Consider the following 25,005-nt stretch of genomic DNA (forward strand, 5'->3'; position numbering starts at 1 on the left):
CATACTCAAAAAGAAATATGGTGACCAAATCAAGGCTCTTGACGACAATGAACGTAAAAATGCTCTTAAAGAATACCAAGACAAGATGAAAGATTGGGAAGCCGAAAATACCCAAATCATGTTTTGGTTCATTAATAGCATGAGCCCACATAGTTAAATTTAAAAAGACGTGTGATGCTTAGATGTTTCTTAAACTAATGTTCGTGCAAAAGGATTTGGCTCACCAATACTTCCTCCAAGACAAGATATGTACCACAAGACAAGGAGATAAGAGTGTGAGAGACTACTATGGGATACTCTTTCCCTTACGGGATGAGTTGGTTTTGCTCGAACCCAAGTGAGAAGACTAGGCCATTGAGTTGAGAAAAAAGCAACTTGAAAAGACACATTTATTCTCTTTCCTCTTTGGGCTAAGGCCCAAATTTGAGCAAGTTAGGTCTCAAATTCTACATAGGACCATTGCTCCTATTCTTGATAAAGCCCTTGCCAAAGTATATCAAGAAGAAATGCGGCTTAACATGTCTAAGAGAAGAGCAAAAGTTTTTATTGTGTCTAGGCCCGACAACAATGTAAGAATATATAGAACTCCTCAATTTGAAAAACATGACCATCGTGTAAAAAGAAAAATCATGTCATTTTTGCAATGAATCGAAGCACATCAAGTTGGACTGTCCAAAACTAAAAAGGTGACTACCGTTGAAAATCTTCAAGAAGGATGGGACAAGCAAGAAAGGTGATGACTAGGGATGGCAGTGGACAGGGGGGAAACGGGGCTCCACCCCACCTTGCCTCATTTGGACAAGGGATGGAGGACATGAAACGGGGATGGAGGTTAAAATCAAAACCCATGCAGGGATAGACTTATGCTTTCTCCCGTTCCGTCCCCAATCCCCGTTAGTAAACCTTCCTCTCCTTTAGGAGACTGAGGGGAAACGAGGCCCTGCCCCACCTCGCCCTATTTGGACTGGGGATGGATGACATGAAACAAGGATGGAGACAGGAATCAAAACTCATGCAGGGATGGAGGCAAGGATGGAGGGCAGATTTTGAGACAGGGCAGGGATGGAGAACTTGCCCCCCCCCCCGGTCCACCATCATCCCTAGTGATGACCTTAAAGACTTTTCTATCTCTCAACTTTTGGAATCTCTTCAACAATTTCTTAAGGCATCTTCAACTTCCACCTCCACAGTCGTAGTGTCTACCTCTTCTCCACCGAGTACGTATTCTTGGATTCTTGATTCTGGTGCCGCTTTTCATAAGACTCCTAATGAGTCCATCTTATCTGAATGCACTAATAATTCTTGCAAATCTTTTGTTTTTATCACGGATGGTACTTCTTTGAAAATAAAAAGTATTGAAAGTTTTAAAGATAATTTCAAATAAATTTCATGTTCCAAATGTTAGAGTTATTTTCAAACTTAACTAAACTTGTTTTCTGTTTCAAATTTCATGTTCTAAATGTCTCTTTTTCGTCTAAAAAATGTTGGATGCAGGATCACCAAAGGAAGCTAATTGGAGAAGGCCATAGGAGGGGAGATCTCTACTGCATGGATTTTCTTTCCCTTCTTAAAGGATCTTTTTGTAAAGAAAAAATATTACATGATGGCATAAAAGATGCCATCAAAATATTTCAAAATTGTTTCTTTTTTCATTTTTGAAGGAATCTTGTAATGAAAAAGAATTTGTAGATTGCATACTTGGCAAAATGAAATCTATTCCTTTTGGATCTAGGTCTTTTGTTTCTACAAAGCCCTTTGAATTAGTACACTCAGATGTATGAGAACTCGTGCCCGTTATATCTAAATGAGATTTTCTTAAATGTAGTATTTATTGAAGACTATACTCAGTATACTTGGATCTACTTCCTTAGGCTTAAATTCAAATTTCATAAGTTTGTGAAAAATCAATTTGAAATCAATATTGATATTTTTCGATCAAACTCAAAAGGAGAATATTTATCCAATGATTTTAAAAATTATTTGAAAGAAAATAGAATCACCCATAAAAGATCTTATAAAAAAAATTCACAACAAAATGGTTTGGTCGAAAGAAAACACTGATATATCATTGAAACCACAAGAAACTTATTTCTTAAAGTGCTCCGAAGAATTTTTGGGTCAAAAGTGCACTTACCATAGTATATCTTATAAACAGGATGCCCTATCTTTTTTGCAAAACATTCCTCCAATTAAAAACATTTATAAAATCGCTCTTGGTTTAAGTAGATTAAGAGTTTTTTAATGCATAGGTTTTGTTCTTCTTGAAGGAAAAGATAAGTTCTCTCCTAAACATGTGTTTATTGGATACACGCAAAATAAACAGGATACCGATGAAGATTTAAAAATGAGAAATTCTATGTTTCAAGAAATGTGACTTTCCTTGAAGGTGACTTAGAGATTAAGCATATTGATAACTTTAGTGATTCCTTGAATAATCATGTGCCTATTCAGCAATATTCTTGAATAACGGTTAAAAATTTTCCATGTGCATGTCTCTTATGAGCCATTTGCACCAAAGTATAGAGTTTGTCATATTTCCATTCTTTTCATGAACCCTCGTCCTACTATAAAGCCAAAGACCTTTCTGAATGGGTAGATGCCATGAACCTAAAACTAAGAGCACCAGAAAAGGCCAAAACTTAGGAGATTCAAGCATTACCTATACGGGAGAAGACCATAGGATATAGATGGGTATTTAAGGTTAAAACGAAAGGAGATGGATCTTTAGAAAGATATAACACTATATTAGTTGCTAAAGATTACTATCAAGAGTATGATATTGACTACAAGAAAATGTTTGCACTTGTAGCACATATGACTAGTGTAAGGACTCTTATTGCTTTAACATCCATTAGAAAATGGCATGTTTACCAATTAGATGTTAAGAATGTCTTTTTAAATGGTGACCTAAACGAGGAAGTGTACATGAATCCTCCTCCCAGTCTTAAGATCGAGAAGGAGAAAGTTGTTTGATTGAGAAAAGCTTTATATGGGCTCAAGCAAACTCCTAAAGCTTGGTACGATAGATTCAACAAGGTTATATTAAGTTTATATTATAGATCTTGTTATACTGACACTGCTCTTTTTTTCAAAGATGTAGGTTCTGATATTACTATTCTTCTGTTGTACGTGAATTATATGATCATTACTGGATGTGACAAAAAGGGAGTAAAATAAATAAAAATTATTCTTAAAAAATATTTTGTTTTTTGAAATATTTTTAGGTATAAAGGTGGCTTACTCACCCAAAGGATATATTATATCTCAAATGAAGTTGATTGCAGATATTATTGTTAAATCAGAGATTTCAGATGACAAGAAAGTTGATATACCGAAAGTTGTCAATACAAAATTGAGTCTAAAAGATGAAGTTCTTCTAGAAGATCCAACGCCATATCGAGAATTGATGGGGTCTCTAACCTACTTGTCTATTACAAGGTCAGACATAGATATTGTAGTTCATTCAACAAGTTAGTAGGATAATCAAATAAATAAAAATTTCTATAACTAAAGAGATTTTTTTATCCTCGTCTTCATTACAATTAATTGCTTATGCTGATGCAAATTCAAGAGGAAATCCTAATGATAGTCTCAACTACTGAATTTTGTGTGTTTATAGGGGACTCTTTAATATCTTAGATGTACAATAAGCAGTGTTGTGAAAAGCGTTGAGGCGTAGCGAGGCGCTCCACCAAAAACCTAGGCGAGGCGTAAGCCTCGAGAAGTAAAGCGTAAGCCTCAAATATTTTTTTGAAAACTTTAAAAAATTTATAAAAAAATATCTAAAATTATAAATAAAGAAAGAAATGCTTTATTGATGAAATAACAACCAATACCATACATATATATACAACTACGCCATCATCCCAAAAAATTGGGGTCGGCGATATGAACCAAAAAAGAAAATCATTTTGGGTCTTCCACATGAATCCTACTCCAATCATTTTTATCCAATGCCATGTCCTCGGTGAGGTTCAAAGCATTCATATCCTTTCCTATCATCTTCATCCATGTCTTCCTAGGCCTACCCCGACCTCTTTTAACAAATATATTTTTCCATTTCAAATAATAATTTTATTGATGAAATAACAACCAATAAGAAATAGAAAATCTCAAATAAGTACTAAAAAATATGAGATTAACATATAAAAGTAACTAAAAATTTATTACATAACTGAAAAATATATGAGATTAACCAAAAAAAGTTAAAATATCTAAGAAACTGATTACATAACTGAAATAAGTGGAAAATATATGAGATTAACATACAAAAGTTAAATATATGAGATTATTCTAAAAAATATGAGATTAACATATAAAAGTAACTCACCGAGGACATGGCATTGGATAGAAATGAATGGAGGAGAAGGATTCATGTGGAAGACCCATAATGATTTTCTTTGTTGGTTCATATCGCCGACCCCAATTGTTTTGGGATGAAGGCGTAGTTGTTGTTGTTGTTGTTGTTGTAACATATAAAAGTAACTAAAAAAATGATTACATAACTGGAAAATATATGAGATTAACCAACAAAAGATAAAATATACTAAGAAACCGATTACATAACTGAAAAATATATGAGATTAACCAACAAAAGTTAAAATATGTGAGATTATTCTAAAAAATATGAGATTAACATATAAAAGTAACTAAAAAACTGATTACATAACTGGAAAATATATGAGATTAACCAACAAAAGTTAAAATATCTAAGAAACTGATTACATAACTGAATAATTGGAAAACATATGAGATTAACCTACAAAAGTTAAAATATATGAGATTAACATATAAAAGTAACTAAAAACTGATTACATAACTGGAAAATATATGAGATTAACCAACAAAAGTTAAAATATACTAAGAAACTGATTACATAACTGAAATAACTGGAAAATATATGAGATTAACCTACAAAAGTTAAAATATATGAGATTATTCTAAAAAATATGAGATTAACATATAAAAGTAACCAAAAAACTAATTACATAACTGGAAAATATATGAGATTAACCAACAAAAGTTAAAATATATTAAGAAACTAATTACATAACTGCAAAATATACAAGATTAACCAACAAAAGTTAACATATAGTAATATACTAAGAAACTGATTACATAACTGAAATAATTGGAAAATATATGAGATTAACTTACAAAAATCTTGTTGATCATGTCTCAGAAATCTTTTTGTAAAAAAAAAAGAAGAAAAATTTGCGCCTCAGGCTTGCGCCTTTAGGCACAGAGGGCCGCGCCTCAAGGCAAGGCGCTCCTTTTGCGCCTCAAGGCGCGTTTTTTATAACACTGACAAGAAGCAACAAAAAGTCTTGTTATCTTCAACAGAAGTTGAATATCATGTCATGACAACGACAACTATGAAGATTATTTCGTTGATAAGCCTTCTCAAAGATATGGGAGTCATTATCTTTAATCATTTGAAGATATGTTGCGGTAACAAAAGTGTAATCTACATTGCTAACAACCACACCTTCCATGAAAGAACAAAGTGTATAGTGATAATCTGGCACTATGTTAGAGTATTTGAGAGGATGACTTATGAGTGTCAGTTGGCAGTTTTTTGCACTAAAGGCCTTACCTTCACCTCGTTTTATTTCTCTTTTTAACAAACTTTCGGTTATCACACAAGTTTGAAGGAGTGTTAACTTGTATATATATATATATATATATATATATATATATATATATATATATATATATATATATATATATATATATCCTTTAGATTTCTATGTATTTTTTTTTCTTTGTAATAGGCCATGCCATTAGGGGAATTTTTGTCTTTTTCTTTTCTTATAATAGGCCATGCCCATTAGGGGCATTTTTGTATTTTGTATTTTTTTATTTTTTTATTTTGAATTTGTTCCCAATGACTAGTTGGACTAGCCATCTTGCTCCCTCCTTCATTTATGTGTGGGAGTGTCAATGGGTTGGGTTTGACCCAATGTTTTAAAACCCGATGACTCGTCACTAGGCTTGTCCTTTAGTGACTCATGACTCGGTCAGGTCATGTTAACTTTATATTTAATATAAAATATATAAATATATGTATATATTATCTATATTTTATAGTATTTTACCAATATATTATATATAATATAAGATTATATGATATTTTTATAATATATTTAATGTATAATTTTATTAATACATATATAATCATATTTTTATATATAATATACATAATGTTTATATTATATTTCATATAATATATGTAATTATATATAAAATATATTAAATGCATATATATATATGCATGATTTGGCTGACTAGCCCATGACTCGACTGAGTTTTGTTAAAGATGAGTTAAACCTAATTTTTGACTTGGTGATTGGGTGATCCAGACCGAGTCACCAGGTCAACCTGATGAGTTTTTAAACTATGGTTTGACCCAGACCCGACCCGTAAGCCTATAGGGTTAGGGTTTGGTGATTAAAAAGAAGGCCCAATTAGAATCTAGGTCGGGCATGAAGGGTCCAATTAATATATGGAATCAGGTATAGTTTGTGTAACGACCCCAACTTATACTCTTTAAAATATGCAAAAAAAAAAAATCAAAACCATTGCAGAAATATTCTCAACGACCCGGATCCTTTACAGTTCCACTCCCAGTTGGATAACCAAACAAACCACCAGGGATCTTACATTTATCATCCACACCATAGCAAGCCAAATTTTATTAAATAAGTAATAATGGTCTCGAGACAATTGCATAAGAAAATCAAAGTGCATAGACAATTAAATGCAAAGATACAGTAAATAAAAGCAGAGCTACGTTGTCCATTTGTGAAGTTGTATAACAAACGTGTAGCAAACGTAGGTCTATCAGAAGCGAGTCGCTTCACTGATCCCTTGAGGCCACAAAAAACACTAAAAGTAGACTGTCAGAATCCAAGAAATTCTGCATACTAATCCTTCTAATAAAATAAATGAGCATAAAGAATACAGATAAGAATTTATGCAATAATTGAAAGGAAATGCATTTATGATAGATTCATAATTTAGGCAAGCATGTAATTAATATAGAACAATTGTTAAACAAGATGAAACAACTTATATCAATAAGGAACATTAATCAAGCATTAAAGACATGCTATTATGCGAAATAAAACACATATCATGCATTCATCCATATATCATAAGTAAATATGCATGATCTAATGCATAGCAGGAATATGCATGACTTCAGTGCAATGCATGAGTCAATTATTATCTTTTATTAGAGTTTTTTTTCATATGCATGTCCATATTAAATGCACATAATTAAGTTCCTCTTTTTAATTACCATTGCCCGCGGATACACCAAACGGGTAAAATTTTCTGAAATCAAGTATGATTCTCAGAGTAACTTAGCACACAAGTTGTATTTTATTATTGGGTTCCAAACTTAGCCATCGACTGAATCACCTTTGGATCATTAAACCTCCACATCTAATGTCGGGACACTAAGAACCTCCATATCCAATAGTGTCACTTTGTTAGTATACCAAAATGACAGTTGTGTCTACACACCACCCTCAGGTAAAGTAGCGAACTTTCCCTAAACTGTAGCCAGAAAAAAGAACCTCATTTCGGGTTAAGGGGTAACAATATAGCGCACACGAAGTTTTTTGTATCTTCGTAGTTCCGCAAAAGCGAAACTCTAAGATTCTCATTCTAACGACAAGAGATCTAAGAACGTATATTACATTGTTCTTTTATTTTTATCTATTATTAATAATCAATTCTTTAATTTGCAAATCAGCATGCAAACAAAAGCACACGCTCGCATATTCCCTTGCAAGAACCATCACAAGACCACCGCCCACGGAAAAGCATTGAACAGTGCAATATAGTGCAACAACATTAATGTGATTTTTTTGATGCATTTGAAATAAGTAAAAGAAAAGCAAAACCAAAGCTCAAAGCTCACCAGGCCTACGACGATCCATTTTAATCATCAATACATCATATGCAAATATCATAACAACGTGCTATTTATAATGTCACACTTTCCAATGCACATACGTATATGTCAAATTAACCATGTGCACGTGGTCACTATTAATGCGCATGTGCTTTTATGTAATTATTCACATATATGCTTCCATTTATGAGAGTCCAATTTAAAAATGTGAACATTCATTCACTTGCAAAACATACATTATTTCAAGTATGCGCATCTACTTAAAACAAGCTCCATTTGGCATAATCCTTAAGGATGTCACATCAATTCGAGCACATGAACATTTTCATGCATAACATGTACTGAAATCAACATACATGTACATACCCGAAATCTGGAAATTTAACATGTATGCTAAAAATCGAATTCTAGATTTACATAACACCAAGGGTTAAAAATACATATCTTTTTTTTTAAGTTGGCTTATCAAGACTAGCCAACCCTGTCATCCAGGGTTCAGCCTCGACCAAGCTAAACCCAAACAGGCCACTTGCCTGTTCAAAACCAAGTTTTATTTTAAAACTTTTTGTTTAAAAAAAACAATATATATATATACAACAACAACAACAACAACTACGCCTTCATCCCAAAACAATTGGGGTCAGCGATATGAACCAAAAAAAGAAATTCATTTTGGGTCTTCCACATGAATCCTTTTCCTCCAATCATTTCTATCCAACGCCATGTCCTCGGTGAGGTTCAAAGCATTCATATCCTTTCCTATCATCTCCATCCAAGTCTTCCTAGGCCTACCCCGACCTCTTTTAACTAATATATTTTCCCATTTCTCCAACCTTCTAACTGGAGCATCATTAGGCCTTCGCCGAATATGTCCAAACCACCGTAAACGATTCTCTCGCATCTTATTTTCAATGGGTGCAACACCTACCTTCTTACGTATCTCTTCGTTCTAAATCTTATCTTTTATTGTATTTCCACTTATATATACCTTCTTACGTATATATATATATTTTAACAGTTGCCCCAACCGACCCTGTCGACTTGGGTTCAAGTCAAGCCCAACCTACAACTTTGTTCCCACTAAAACCCTAACCAAAAGACTAAGTTTAATCTTGTCATTATTAGTTTAAGTTCAGATTATTTCAGTCTGACCCACCATGTATTTAGCATGGCTTGTTTAATAGAAATTGTACTTCGGAAGAAACACTTTCAAAATATAATAACATCGTCATTTGTTTTCAATTAAAATTTCAATGCAATTTTTACATTGATCTTTAGATTCTTAAAAACCTGCATACACCATGATCTTATGCAAACAAAACAAAAAAATGTAGATGATACATATACAAGCCCTGAAACTTATTTTAGTTTCAATTATAAAAAGATTTAGTAAAGTTGCTATCTCGGTCTTTAAACTCTTTAAAACCTACATACACCATCATCATACAGGTAACATGATGTTATATAAAAAGAAAAAAAAACATGTAGATGATATATATATATATACATTTTTTTTTTAAAGATACTAGTCCACCCGATCGGCTGGGCTTGGCTCCAGCCCAGTCGAGCTCAGTCGGCTGGGCCTGGCAGCCCACCACACAAGCCCAGCCCGGGCCTGTGCAGTCAGCCTGGCTGCCAGTCAACCCAAAAAAAATATGTTTTTTTTTAAGAAACAAACATTTAGAAAATCTTTTTTTTCAAGGAGGTCCACACCCTGCCGACCCTGGTCGACTGGGTTTGATTTGGACAGACCCTGCCCAGGCCTGGCCTAGTCCCGCCCATGGCTGGACTGGGCTTGGCAAGTCCCTGCCAGCCCTGGGCTAGCTGAGCCAGGCCCAGCCAAGACTGTTGGATGGTTCTGACAGCATGCACAGGCCTAGCCCGGGTCTGTGAGTGCTGTCAGGGCCTAGCTGACAGCCCTAACCCTATCCCCTCCACCCCCCTCTTTTTTTTTAAATCCCTTACTTTTTTTTTTGAAGGCCCACAAGGCTGCCCAGCCAAGCCACTCGGCTGGGCTCCAAAGACGTAACATGTAACGACCCCAACTCATACCCTTTGAAAATGCGAAATATTTTATTTTATTTTTATTTTTATTTTCTTTTATAACAGTACGGAAAACTTCCCAGAGACTCGGGGTCCTCACAGTTTCAATTCCAACTGGATAGCCCGAACACCACAAACGAACTTGCAACCATCATCCATAAGAACCAAAACAATTTCTTTATTTATGAATAAGAGTAAATTTCAGAGACTTTTTTATTCGACTGAAAATAAAGCAACAACTGAAAAAGCAAGAAGGATTGAAGTAAAAGAAAGAGACACTATGTCCCATGTTGAAGCTGTCAAGCCCAAGTATGACTCTCATTCATTCCCAGTAGTCAGTCCAACATCATTGTTCATCATTTCCTATGAAAAACCAACAAAGTAGAGTGTCAGAACTGAAATTCTGAGCACAGTTACTTCTAAAGAAATCAGGTGAGACAAAGAACATGGATAAGATTTCATATAATGATTTGAGTTAGTGCAGATATAACAATTTGCAGTGTCTAACAATTCATGCATGCGACAGATTGCATATATTCACCAGTCGAGATCAGTAAAGCGGTACCATATATCAAGAACTAAATAACCAAACCTTGCAGCATGCTTTCAGGAAGTAAATTGCATATCACCACCATATCATGTCATGATATAGAGAACAATTCAAACATGCATAATCTAATGCATAACAGGAAGATGCATGACTTTTTTTCAATGCATGAGTCCTTTTATTATCTTAACTTTAAATTTTCTTTTTTCTTTGCATATGCATGCCCTATTAAATGCACGCAACTTTAAGTTTCTCTTTTTAATTACTGTTGCCCGCGGATACACCAAACGGGTACAATCCCCGAGGTTAAGTAGGTTCCTAGAGTAGCTTAGCACACAATTTGTATTTTATTACTGGGTTCCAACTTAGCCCTCGACTGAATCACCTTCGAAACATTAGACCTCCACATCTAATGTCGGGGACACCCCACGCCCACAAGTGTCACTTCCTTGGTACCAAAACAATCACAGTTGTGACCAACACACCACCCCCAGGTAAAGTGGCGGACTTTCCCTAAAACCGTCGCCAAGAGAAGGAACCTCAATATCGGGTTCAGGGGACAAAATTACAGCACACGGAGTTTTTGGTATCCTCACAGTCTCCCCAAGACCGTATCTCTAAGATCTTCATTCTCCAGATGGAAGATCCCAGAACATATATTACATTGTTCTTTATTATGTTTTTAATTTACCTCAATTCTTTAAGTTTGCAACACCATATGCAAAAGTAAAGTAAAAACCCGCATCCTCCCTTACGGAACTCCAGCCCGTGAGGACAACTAGAACAATTAGTAGTGTGTCATACCAGTGATGCAGTAAAAAACATATGTGAAAGGAAAACAAACTCACGGCTCTCCAAGCCGATGATGATCCAATAAGGCAATCGATGCATCACATAATAAAACCAAGTAGTGTTTATTCATAACACTAGGCCAATAGTGCCAAAAGCATGTACACTCATGCAAACATAACCCAACCATAAGCATGTCATTTTTCAATCATATGCATCCTCACCATGTGTGTTACCTCCATCACATACATGTATCCACCCATGCATATCTCCTTTGAGTGTGTGCATGTGCACATAAATTAAACATTTTTATCAAGTGTACATGCTTATGTAAATTGCCAAATATCAATAACCTGACAGTTATATGACAACACATGCTCACGTTAATGACTACATAATCAGGACAATTAACTACTGCTTAACAAGGTCAATCACATATACATATCACTGGGCAGAACTTATGAGCACATATATTAACCTATCATGGAATGAACCGTATTATGAGCAGCATTAGCCATGACGAACATAGGTATGCTATTGAGTGTGTTCCATCGGGCTGTTGCTATGCCTGTTACAGTATCGGTCCAGCCAACACACCCCCATACATAACAGGCAGTTTATTTTCTGTTTGGCACCGAAACAACCCACACATATGCAGTTTTATGACAGGAATATCATTTTATATTCAACACTGAAACAACCCACACATATGCAGTTTTATAATAGGAATATCATTTTCTGTTCAACACTGGAATAGCCCACAGAAGGTGGGTACTTAACAAGTATTTTTCCAGACAGCATTTAGGTTAATCACTATACAGATTCCCCAAAACCAAATTGTTCAGAGAAAACCCAAATCAAGCGTCTACCGAACACCCTAAAGTTTCATCTTAAAATATACATGCTTTAATGATATAAAACTGTGTAAAACCATACATGATCACATGAAATCGGATGAACTCAATTCTGATAATTAAGAAAATGAATAGAAATCAAGTCTAATAACAGGTAACTAAGACATGTATTCAGATTAAATATCCATTAATAAACACACAGGAACATATTTGATATAACCAGCACCTTAATGTAGGCTTTTATTATAACATAAATTCTGGTTTAATGACAGAACACAGAGTGTCATTGAACATGCAAATTCTGAATTTAAAACAAAATGGAACCTACGATACATCTAACTCAACATCGATTTAACATACTTTTTTTTTTCAGAATGACATAAACATTATCGACTAACAATAATTAACATCATCAAGTTACATTTTTTTTTCAAAATAGATGCAATCGGCCAACATATATTAACACATGTATGCACTGATTTTTCCGAATGAAACAATCATTATCGGCCCACCAATTCTGTAAAGAAAACCCCCAAACCTAAGTTTATCGAATCCAAGAACCGAAAACTCCCAATTTGGGATTACTCAACATCAAGAATCTGAAACCCAATCTGGGTTATTCAACAACAAAAATCGAAAAACCTCAATCTGGTTATTCAACCACAATAATCGGAACTCAAACTGGGTTTACCCGATACTACAGTCGGAAACCCTCAATTTATGGGGTTAAGACTTGGAAACCCTCAAATCTGGGGTTAGGCAGAACCCTACCAGTTATACAACTATACCATTGGGATTCGAACTCGCAGCGACCCAATAAAGAGTGTTGCGCTATTCTTTCCAGTGGAGCAAATACCCCATTGGTTCTTGAAAACCAAGAAAATGTCCATCTAAAGGATTTTTGTGGCTTCTCACCTCGAACCCTTACACGGAATCGAACCCCTGTTCGATCCCTCACCAAGATTCAATGAACAACCGTACCTGTTCTCGACGACCTTTCCGGTGATCGGAGACTGCCGTGGCAAGAGAAAGTTAGCTGGTGTCACTCCTCTCTTCTACCGTGAAGGAGGTGCTCGAGGAGGCCGATGACAGCTGCAGGTAGTCGGAGGTAGCCTGCGACGGAACTCCTTTTCGGTGCGCACAACGATAGAGAGAAGAGAGAGAGAGAGACGGATTACGGGAAGACCAAAAAAATGTCGAATGAGGGATGGTTTTCCCCTTTTATTCGAGGTTCGACCCCTTCTTCTCCCTCCAGAAGAATCGGAGGGGTCGGTTACGCCATGCGTAACCCCCCCCCCCCCTTTTCCTTTCTTGATCTTGTGCAAGAATCGTGCCTAGGGCACGATTCTGGTTTCTGCATTCTTTTAAAAACACTTACACGGGTCTAGGTTCGGGTCCGGGTCCGAGCCTCGCAACCCACAATACTGAGTCCATTTTAAAAATGGATCCGGATCGCCCCTGAATAGCGGATCCTCAGTTGGATCCTTGTGGGTCCAACTATGGATCTGACCCCTTTATACCGGAAATTTTTATTTTATAACTAATATTAGTTATTTATTTCTTTACGTATATTCTAATATCCAATTTGTAGGGTATTTACGGATCCGGGTATCGGGTCCTAGGCCCAAATCAACTAAATATGCGTATTTCTTCTGATTATTACATAACAGGCCGTCTGGCCACGCCTGCAGCCCCAAGTCACTAGCAGACTGCCCAGCCGAGCCCACTCGGCTGCGCCCTGTGGCAAAGTTCAAGCATGCTAAAAAAAACATACCAGCATAGGGTCCATGAAAAAAATTATTTTTCATAAGTAAAAAAATGCATGCTATTAAACTTGTATTATGCATGCACATTCAGATTTAAGGATCCATGTATGCACTTGTGTCCATACATGTCTTCAAGAGTATGCATTATGCATGATTAACACTAATATGCAAGTATAAGTATACAAACAACTCCAACAAAATATTCAGATTCACCAATCTACGATTTTTTTCTTTTGATGAATGAGTGCATATGAATCATTTAATCACCAGAGTACATGCACATGACAGTCCATTATATATATATATATATATATATATATATATATATATATATATATATATATATATATATATATATATATATCAGTCATGGGAACCAATATCTATCAAAAGAAACATTAAAAAAGCACTTCTACCATTAATAAAATTTCGGTTTTAGTATGTACAGAAATTTACTCTTTTGAAAATGTGAAAAGAATAAAAAAATACACATATGAAAGAGAAACCATGGACCCTCATCCATGTATTCTAGAGTGAACATATGGATTCACTCTTTAATCGTAGATTTACACCAAATATTGCATGGAAAATCGAATCGACATTCGATTTCTCACTTGATCTAAAAGAGTTTGCAAAAATTGAAGAAAAAATGAGAAATAATGGTAGAAAAGGACTGGATTGGCTGGAGAAGAAGGTCACCCTTCTTCTTCTTCCTCCTTCCTCTCTCTTTCTCTTTTCTTTTTTTCCTTTCCCATTTTTTCTTAAATAGAGAGAGAAGAGGTGACGCCCCCCCCCCCCCCTTTCTCCCGCCCTCTCTAAATGGGCAGGAGAAGGAGAGTTTCCAAATATTGGGACTCTCTTCTAAAGTTTCTAAATTTTTCAAAATTCCTCTTTGTTGACCTTTTTTTCAAAGTTTCCAAATTTCTAAAAATCCTTTCTTAATCCTTCTTAAGTCTTCTCAGGTAAGTATGAGGACTCTTTTAAGAAGTCCTAATCACCCCTAAATCAAATTTTCGAAATTAATAAAATTTAATTAATTAATTATTAAATATTTATTACTTGATAAATATCTAAAGGCTTCCAAAAATAGCAAAATTAATTTAGGAGACTTCTTAACCTTATTTAACTCTAATTTAAAGCTTGTTATTGAATTTAAGGCTAGAAAAACGTTGGGTATAGATTTGGATCAGGATCCAGATCCAAGATCAAAATCCATCTCAAAAATCCAAATAGATTTTTGACTGGACTAATTCCAGATTAATATAGGTCTTGGATAGAGTCCAGATCCATATTAATTTGGACCAAATCTATTGGATCCAATCCGATCCAAATTCGGATTCAATTCGACAAACTGCTCCTTTTTTGGAAAACACGATTTTCAGGCCAACTGAAACTCGAATTCGAAAAAGTACCATACTGTTGCGCTCGGCATTCCGAAACGCATCCAACGACATATTACACGAATATCAAATTCCGAACTTCGCACGAAAATAACCTAAATTTCGCTTGAATTTAAAGGTCAAAAATAAAACTCTTTCTTCTGTTTCGATTGGCTCGTCTCGACCTCGTCGATGAGACCTGCACCAAGCCCAGATTCAAAAACATCAGTCTAATAACGAGGTCCAAATGATTTTTCTTCTATACTTAGCCAAATTTTTCGAAAAATATAAAAATGACCAAGTATGAAAATACGCAATATTACATCCCTACCCCCTTAAAAGAATTTTGTCCCCAAAATTAGAACTTACCGAAAAAGTGTGGGTAGCACCAAAAAAAGTCGAAGCGCCCCTGCGTCGATACATCTACATCATGCAAAAATTTTCCAAAAAATTAAACCTTGATCGGTCCTACCCCTTAGGATTGATCCCGAGCAAAAGCATTCATACAGTCACACCAAGATTTTTTTTAATTCACACCAAAAGAAAATTTTACTATGAATGCAATCAGTCATAAGAAATTCAAAGACTTTATATAAAATTACTAAATAGCCTTACCAGTGAAGGAGACTGCTCTGGATCACAAGGCACGACTTGCTGACACTTCAAGAGAGGACTTTCGTACCAAAATTAAAAACTGTAATGTTAAAAGGATGATAAAAGCGTAAGATTTTGTGGTGGCTCTAATACCACACATGTAACGACCTCAACTCATACCCATTAAAAGATGCGAAAAATTTTATTTTTTTTTAAACTATTGCGAAAATATTTATAAAGACCCGGGGCATTTATAGTTTCACTCCCAGTTGGATAACCAAACAAATCACCAAGGATCTTACATTTATCATCTACACCATAGCAAGTCAAATTTTATTAAATAAGTAATAATAGTCTCGAAACAATTGCATTAAAAAACCTTAGTGCATAGACAATTAAATGTAAAGATAAAGTAAAGAAAAGCATAGCCACGTTGTCCATCGGTGAAGCTGTCTAGCAAGCTTGTGGCACTCGTAGCTTTCTCAGAAGCGAGTCACTTCACTAATCCCCTGAGGCTGCAAAAAACACTAAAAGTAAGGTGTCAGAATCTAAAGAATTTTACATACGAATCTCTCTAATGAAATAAATGAGCATAAAGAATACAAATTAGAATTTATGCAATAATTTGGAGAAAATGCATTTATGACAAATCCATAATTTATGGCAAGAATATAACAACAATTTTATAATCAATTTATCATTCAAGCATAACAATTTTTATATGAGACAGAATAAGTATGAATGCATGAACTAATGCATAACAATAAATATGCATGATTAAATGCACATGAATGAATAACTGATTAAGTTATTATAAGAGTTTATTTTGTATGCATGTCCCTATTAAATGCACACAAATTTATTTTCACTTTTCATTAAACCCATGGATACTCAAAACGGGTATAACAATTCTCGAAGTTCAAGTTAGGTTCTCGGTTGTAGCTTAACACACAATTTGTAATTTATTACTCAGTTTTACACTTGTTCCTCGATCGATATCAGGAATCAACACCATCCATCGGAACATTAGAAATCAACATCTAATGTTGAGACATAAGGAAGATCAACATTTACTGACGTCACTTTCTTGGTATATCAATAACAATAGTTGTGTCAATAACACCACCTCCAGGCAAAGTGGTTAAAATCTCCCTAAAACCATGGTCGGGAGGTGAACCACCACATTGGGTTCAGCAACATAATCGCACACGGAGTTTTAGTATCCTCACGGTTTTCCCAAAACCGCTATCCAAGATTCTCATACTATAGAAGGAACATCTAGGAAGAATTAATTATATTTTTTGGTCTTTTTTATCTTTTTAAACAATTTCTAGTTCTTAGTATAAGAACCGTTTTGCAAATCAACATGAAAAACCCAACTCGGACCCTGACCCATCACATTTTAACAGTACAATTAATTTTGGAAAGCCAATAATTCCATAAACAAATTTTGTAATACATAAATAAAATCAATAATAAGTGAATTAATATATGCTCCTGGCCTACACGGCCTGCAGTGGTTCACATCTGACCACTAACACATCTCAAAGGTGATTTATGCATCTTTGCAAAAATTTCAGTGAACATGCAACCCACTCATTATTACAAAGCATGTCCACAATGCACATTCAATCATACAAATGAATGCACATGAAACCAAATGCATACACATGTCAATCGATGCTCGCAAAACACATTAAAATGATCAATTTCATACATAAACATCCAAACATGCATATGACCATATTTATGCCAACATCTAATAAATTTCAGATTCATGCATATGATATGCACAATTGCAACGTGGCATTTAAATGCATAAGCATGCATACCCGATCAAACATGTAATCAAATAATAAGTCTGCAACCAAAATGAGTGTGAACCTGAATACGAGAATTATGTTCAGATTCGCATACTCACAAACTTAGCAGTTTTGATCAAATTCACATACTATGAACTTGACAAAAATACCTAAGCTTGTGTATATATATAGGCATGAGCAAAACAAATTTGAATCATATAACATCATCAAAACATGCTGAAAAAAAAAATAGAATTATCAACGATGGATTATATGCATATATAGATTGGCAAGTTTAATCAGCTTGCGGAACAAAAATAATTGGGCAGTTCTGATCAGATTTGTACACAAGCACAATAATGCAAGTCTGATCAGATTTGCACCCAATAAGGACCCGCAAGTCTGATCAGATTTATATCCAATAAGAGTCTGCCTATGTGAGATAGGTGCAGGTGCAGATGCTGCGATGTAGCACTTTAAAAAAACTTGGGTGTGGGGGTGAATATATATATATATATATATATATATATATATATATATATATATATATATATATATATATTATAACAGTTTTAAGTTAACACTGTGTATTTGTGTGCGCATATAATATATATATATATAGAGAGAGAGAGAGAGATAAAAATGGACTGGATTAGGGTTAATTGAATCTACTTTTGGATAGAAATGGACCTCAATGTGGTTGACTTCACCTAACATAAAGGAAGTTGTGTCTAAGTGTCGCAACCGCTTGGGTGCAGGTGTGGTGCCCTGTTAGAAGAGTTCGTGTGACATAGGGGTCCGCAAGTATGATCAGATTTGCTCACATGCAACACACTGCAAGTCTGATCAGATTTGCACCCAATCCGGAAGAACAAGTCTGATCAAATTTGCACCCATGCAAAGCACTACAAGTCTGATTAGATTTACACCCAATCCGAGCCAGCAAGTCTAATGAGATCTGCACCCATAAAGCACTACAAGTCTAATCAGATTTGCACCCAATTCGGGCCAGCAAGTCTAATCAGATTTGCACCCATGCAAGGCAGTGCAAGTCTGATCATATTTGCACCCAATCTAGGCCAGCAAGTGTGATTAGATTTGCACCCAATCCGGGCCAGCAAGTCTGATTAGATTTGCACCCATGCGGATCTCGATAGATTTGGTCCAAATCTATTGACACAATCAGTCGACAGACCTATCCAGATTTGTCAACACATGCTGCTGACAAATCTGACCAGATCTGTCCACATACGCAACTTGACATGCACGAGGTTGCCAACATAACTGAATACAGTAAATTTTTTTTCAGAAATGATACATAAAAAAGAAACTCATCACGCATGGGTTATATGCCCGCAATTGGGTATATGATCAAAAGGGTCGACCAAGACATAATATATATATATATATATATATATATATATAAATATATATATATATATATATATATATATATTTATATTTATATTTATATATATATATATATATTTATATATATATATATCAGCATGAATGGCCAACAGAAAGGAAAATCAGCAGGCATGCATATTTAACTAAATGAACATAAAATAAAATTAACAGTCTAAAGTTTCATGCATGTCTTAAATACATCGATAAAACCAACTGACTTTATGGCATAAACATACTTTGGATGCATGAATCACGAACATGGTAACATGTATGTATAAAAATAAATAAAATCGATATGTATGAATATGTATTTACACATATTTTCAGACACATGAATTAGGGAAATCGACATATATATGAAAAATGATATGAATACATTAATCTACTAAAATCGACAATACATATACCTAAATATATGTTGTTTCACAATCAAATTTCTCTTTTTTCCTCAAACCCATACATGAATCAAGTTTTTACCTATTCCTTCTCATAAAAACTTAGAGAGAAACCTGTACCTTGGTTTAGAAACAAAAATAGACCGAAAAGTCGTCGGATATAGGGTGGAAAGGACGGATCGATTCCTCCTTCTTCTTCTTCTTCTTCTTCTTCTTCTTCTTCTTCTTCCATCCTCTCTTTCCCTCTCTCTTCTTTTTTTCTCTTTCTTTCTTTTCCATTTCTCTCTCTCTCTCTCTCTCTCTCTCTCTCTCTCTCTCTCTCTCTCTCTAGAAAATGAGATCTAGAGAGAGTGACGAGTTAGATCCCTTACAATTTTTTTTTAATCTTATCTCTAAAAGGCTCCTCTAGAGGGTGGCACCCCCTCTAGAGATCTCTATCCTATAGAGGATAAAGTTCTACCAAATGTAGAACTCTATCTCTGTCTAACTCTAACCTCTCCTTATTATCTTATCTCTTTTTTTTATTATAGGTTTATCTAGAAGGTGACGCCCCCTCTAGAATATCTATCTAGGTAGAGTTCTACTCCATGTTTTTATTAATTATTTAATAATTAATTATTAAATAATTAATTTTTAGAATATTCAAAGGGTGTCGCCCCCTCTGAAAATTCTCTCATAGCATAATTCTTGCTCAAATTAACCTTTAAATTGATTTCAAAGTTTTAAATTGGTTACATTCAAATTTTGAATTTAGATCCAAATCCATATGGATCCAAACCTGGATCAGATCTTAGTCGATATGAGTCCTAGACCAGGTCCAAATCCATATCAATTTGGATCAAACGGTTTGAATCTAATCTGATCCAATCCCAAAATTAGAGGTGGGTCATTTTTTAAAAACATAATTTTTGGGTCAACCGTAACCTGATTTCAAAAAAATGAAATATCAATGTTCTCAGAATTACGAGACGCATCTAACGGTATACTTACCTAATTTTCGCCTCCGAATTTTGCCTTAATTTAACCTGAATTTCACTCAAATGTAAATGTTAAAAACAAAAAGTTTTACAAATATTAATCGTCTCGTTTTGGTCTTGTCAATAAGCCTTGGGCCACCCCCAGACCAAGCTAACGTCACTTATATTAGAGGATATTTTTCATGATATTTATCGTATTCAATAAAGTACTTGGCCACAATTTCAGAATTTTAGAATTTAAAACTAAAAAAAACACACGATATTACAACTACGACAAAAGCTTTGCTTTAATGATGTTAAGTTGCTAATACCTCTCTCACCAGTTGCCACACATGATCGAAACACCTGCTGACATATAGGAGCAGCACATATATCCATTCTGATGTATGAGATGAAGTTTATATGAGGCAGATATTATGTGGCAAGGCATCCTAGGTGGATATGCATACCATCTTTAAAAAGAAAATTATAGTTTAGCCCCTGGTTTTGATAGTTCTCAAAGTGTCATCAAATGTCATGGATTTTGATGTAGTCAAGGATTCAAGCAGGCGTTTCACTCTTAATAAATTATAGCCATATGGTCTCCCTAATCTTCTCATCTATGTTGATAACATTCCATTATGCAGCTTTAGATAAAGAATATGGGCTACCTGGAGAAATTTATAGGCACTCAACTATATCAATAGATGAGCAATGACATTGCAGTAGCATAAATATGTCACTAAACTTGTGGTGTACAAACATGCTTCATGGATCTCTATTGCACCTTGATATTGTTTGGACAAAGGTCTAATGAAGGTAAAAGTGATATTATCGATCAGCTAGGAGTGTAAAAGAAGAAAAGTTGCCTTACTATATTCAACAATCCAGGATTTACCAGGCTATTCATTATTTATCAAGTGAGGTATCCAACAGAACCACAAGAAAGTTTTTATTTTATATGGTGCTATTATGGATAAGAGGAAAATTCTAGAAATGATAGATTCACTCTCTAGAAATAAGAATGAAGTATCATTCATACAGTAGCTGTCCTTTGCTTGGGCCTATTTGAGAAGCAGTCTCCTTTTGATCCCTTTTGTATCTGCTTTATCAAATCCCCAGCAGTCTTCCAACGGTTTCCCATGGAACCAATGAGGGGAATACATAAGTGAAAGATGTATCTGTAGATTACTGCCAGTGGATGGTATTACACCTACTATACATCTACATCTTCTAAATCTAATAGGCATCTATTTAGATGAATTCCAATGGATTTATACCTATGATACACCTGCATCTTCTAACTCCAACTGTTTTATATCTATGTTACAATTGCATTTTTTAAATCCATTACTTACTGGGATTTTCTTGGACACACATTCAGAAAACAGATTGAGCAACAGGAAAGCTATGCATTATTATGTCTTCTCTTTTTGGTGGCAATCTTGGTAGAATAGTTGGTCAAGCTAGCATGAAGTGGAGTATAGATCCATGGATACAGTTGTGGCAGAGGTCTCATAGACGGGTCACATGCTTATTGGTCTTCAACAAGTATTGCTAGATCAACAATACACTTAACAATTATAGTGCCATAGCATTTCTATGAATCTTTTCCAATGTAGCAACAGAATTTCATTATTGCTTTTCTTAAAAGAATATTTTCTATGGTTTTAACAATCAAATCTGGGGGACGCAGTTTAGAATATAAAATGATATTTTAAGCCATTTTCCAATCCCAGTTGAACCACTGAGGAGACATCTCGATTTGACATGGAAACATATGAATAATACGACCCTAACCATTCAAAGACTCCAGGATTCTTTCTGCAAGAAGAAAAAATCGTCCGTAAAGAAATCCTGATTAATCTCTCTGCCCTTTAAGAGCAGATTTTGTTTGGCATCCTGAGCGACTGTCATCTCACTCTATCCAGCAACTAGGATCTTTAAAGCTCAAATACATATGCATTACCACTAAAGAAGAGGGAAACATCCGTGTCCGACATCAGCCACGCTAACAATTCGAAGAACTGGAAATCCTATTGCATGCGTAAGTTATTTAGTCTTTCAGTCTAGATCTTGTCCAACATAGCAAATCAATGCACATTCCCCACTTTGGAAGCGGTTCAGTTAAGATGGGAAAATGAAGGAAATGAAGATGAATTGAATTGAAATAATCCCAAAAGAAACAGAACAAGAGGAAGAGTCTAGAATAGAATAAGCAGCAGCAAGGACAATAAAATGGTAAGAGCTACGATGCAGGACCTCAAAAGGAGTAACGATAAGGAGGGCCTCGGCGACGCCGGCGCCAAAACCGGCCATCAACCTTGCCCCGTTACTGATCTTGCCGGTGTCAGGATTGGCAAAAGCGGATTGCAAGAGCGCGTTGGTCCCCATCCTGAGCGTGTACTTGAGGGTGAGGTGAGTGGCGAAGGGGGTCAGGCCTTTCCACAGTGCCCTGACTCCTTCGGTCCTGACGATGGTTCTGCCGCAGTGGAGGATCCCCCGGTAGTTGCCGGAACGATCGAGCTGCAGCCTCGTCTTTATGACGTCGATTGGCTGCAGACAGCACGCCTCCATTGTCCCTCCCAGCGACCCCGACATCGCCTTCATGTAAGGAGGGATCACGATGGTCGACGCTTTGTTGGTCCTCTTCTCCTCCTTGGTGGGTAAACCACCCTCTTCCCTATTGCTCAAATGCTTCTTCCCTTCCATCCTTTTTTTTTTACTTTTTGGTCCTGCTCCTCTACCTAGCGAGAATGCAGACCAGGACCAACATCAAAGCGAGAGGAGAGGGGGGGGGAAGTAAAGCCAATGCGAGGCTGCTCTCATTTTAAGCAGTAGCCAGTAGTCATCAAATGACTGAGCAACCTTTTCTGACCAACCACCCTTTCCGAGTTCCGTGGCAGAGAAAAAAAAAATAGAGTAAAAGCGTTTTTGTGCCGCGCCCCCAGATGTTTTATTTGTGATTCACTTTTCCACGATGTCCTGGAATTCCAAGTACCCCTACATTTCCCCCGTATGCCTTTCTTACAGAAACATTGGCGGTGTAACAAAGTCGACGTTCATATCATATGAGCTTAACCGAAGCAGGTTATATGTTCCCCTGAACACACGCAGGTGCGTGTTCAGGAGTAGAAATGAGCGCCACATATATAAGCATGTGGGGGCTCGAAGCATAACGTAGTGTTGCAGTCCGATGCTGTTGCAAAGACTTAAGTACCCTTTTTTGTCATCAAACGATAATTCAAAAAAAGGATAAAATTGTCTTTCATCCAAAAAATAAAGGTTGATCTTAACTCTTCAAAGTTCAAACGTTTTGTTTTTGCCCTAAGCAGTAAACTCCTATGCTACCACCGGATCACCCTTTGATAATGCACCATCTGTTGTAACAAGAGCTCTCTTTGACGACGTACCATTTGTCATCGTTTGCCAATGTTGGAGCACTCTTTATCGTCATCTGCTGCTGCCGGAGCAACCTTTGTTGTCGTCTGCGCAATGGAAGCAATGTTGCCACCATCGATTGCATCTATCTTTTGAGTGTTTCTCCTCCACTGTCGGATTACCAAAACTCCTATTGTTTTGGTGAGTTTCGTGTAAGGTTTCGTTATATAAGCAAATCGATTTGTAAATCTGAATGTTAAATCATGCAACTGGTTGTACTATTCATGTTAAATAATACCTATTTTCATACTGAAATAAATCGATTTGTACCTATCTACCTTCTAGGCGTTGAAAAACAGTTAGCACAATTTATTCTTATGAAGGTCAAACATTACAGTTTTGAAATAATCCTAATTTTTAAAACATAAATTTTTTTGCTTTGACTAAAAACTTTTTCAAGATTTTCTATCCCTTCAACATCTAATGATGTTTCATCGGCCGTGGAAACAAATGACTTAAAAGAATTAAGACTTGGTTTGGATAAAAAAAATGTATTTGGTGTCATATGAAAGGAGGCACCCGAATCAAGGATCCAAGAAGACATACCGGGAGTTGATGATATCGCGTCACCGGAGGTGGAAGGTGCGGAAGAGTTGATTCTCATGAATTTTTGGAGAGTTTACGTAAGTTGAGCATTGTAGTCATTTATATCTCTCTCTCTTTGATTCTTCACTTGAATTGCTTGAACTATCTCCAATGAAAGCTACCTTCTTTTTAAGCTTAGGACAATCCGGTCTAAGATGACCTCATTCATTACAAAGATGACAAACAATTTTTCTTCCTCCACCATTGTTGTTTTTTAAAAAATGAGGAGGTTTATATGTCCTCATGTTGTTTCTGTTAAATCATATGTATAAGACTATAATACCTAATAGGGGTATTATAGTCTTTTCACATTGTTTTAATAAACAATGTATTTTTGTTTTCTTTAGAATTTTTTTTTCTTTTTTATCCTTTTTATTTTTGGATTCACGCCAAAAGGGGGGCCCACAATAGAGTCGTTGGGCTCCCCAAACGGTCACAAATATGACCGTTGGGGGCTCCCAACGACTCTTTGGGAGCCCCCCTTTTTGGCTCCTTTTTCAGCCCTCTCTCTTTGTATAAA

At 35.6% G+C, this 25,005-nt stretch overlaps 1 protein-coding gene across 1 annotated transcript in view; it reads right to left on the minus strand.

The window, feature by feature from the left end:
• Window positions 1-23,248, minus strand: part of MSFC1 (Mitochondrial substrate carrier family protein) — a 30,645-nt gene extending 7,397 nt beyond the window's left edge. The window contains exon 1 of the mRNA XM_090002696.1: window positions 22,722-23,248. Within this exon, the coding sequence (XP_089858822.1) occupies window positions 22,722-23,171 (450 nt within the window). The 5' untranslated portion in view covers window positions 23,172-23,248. The remainder of the gene's footprint in view (window positions 1-22,721) is intronic.
• Window positions 23,249-25,005: the final 1,757 nt, after the last annotated feature.

Source organism: Nuphar pumila, chromosome 4 (assembly GCF_984573655.1).
Source record: "Nuphar pumila chromosome 4, dmNupPumi1.hap1.1, whole genome shotgun sequence".
NCBI lineage: Eukaryota > Viridiplantae > Streptophyta > Magnoliopsida > Nymphaeales > Nymphaeaceae > Nuphar > Nuphar pumila.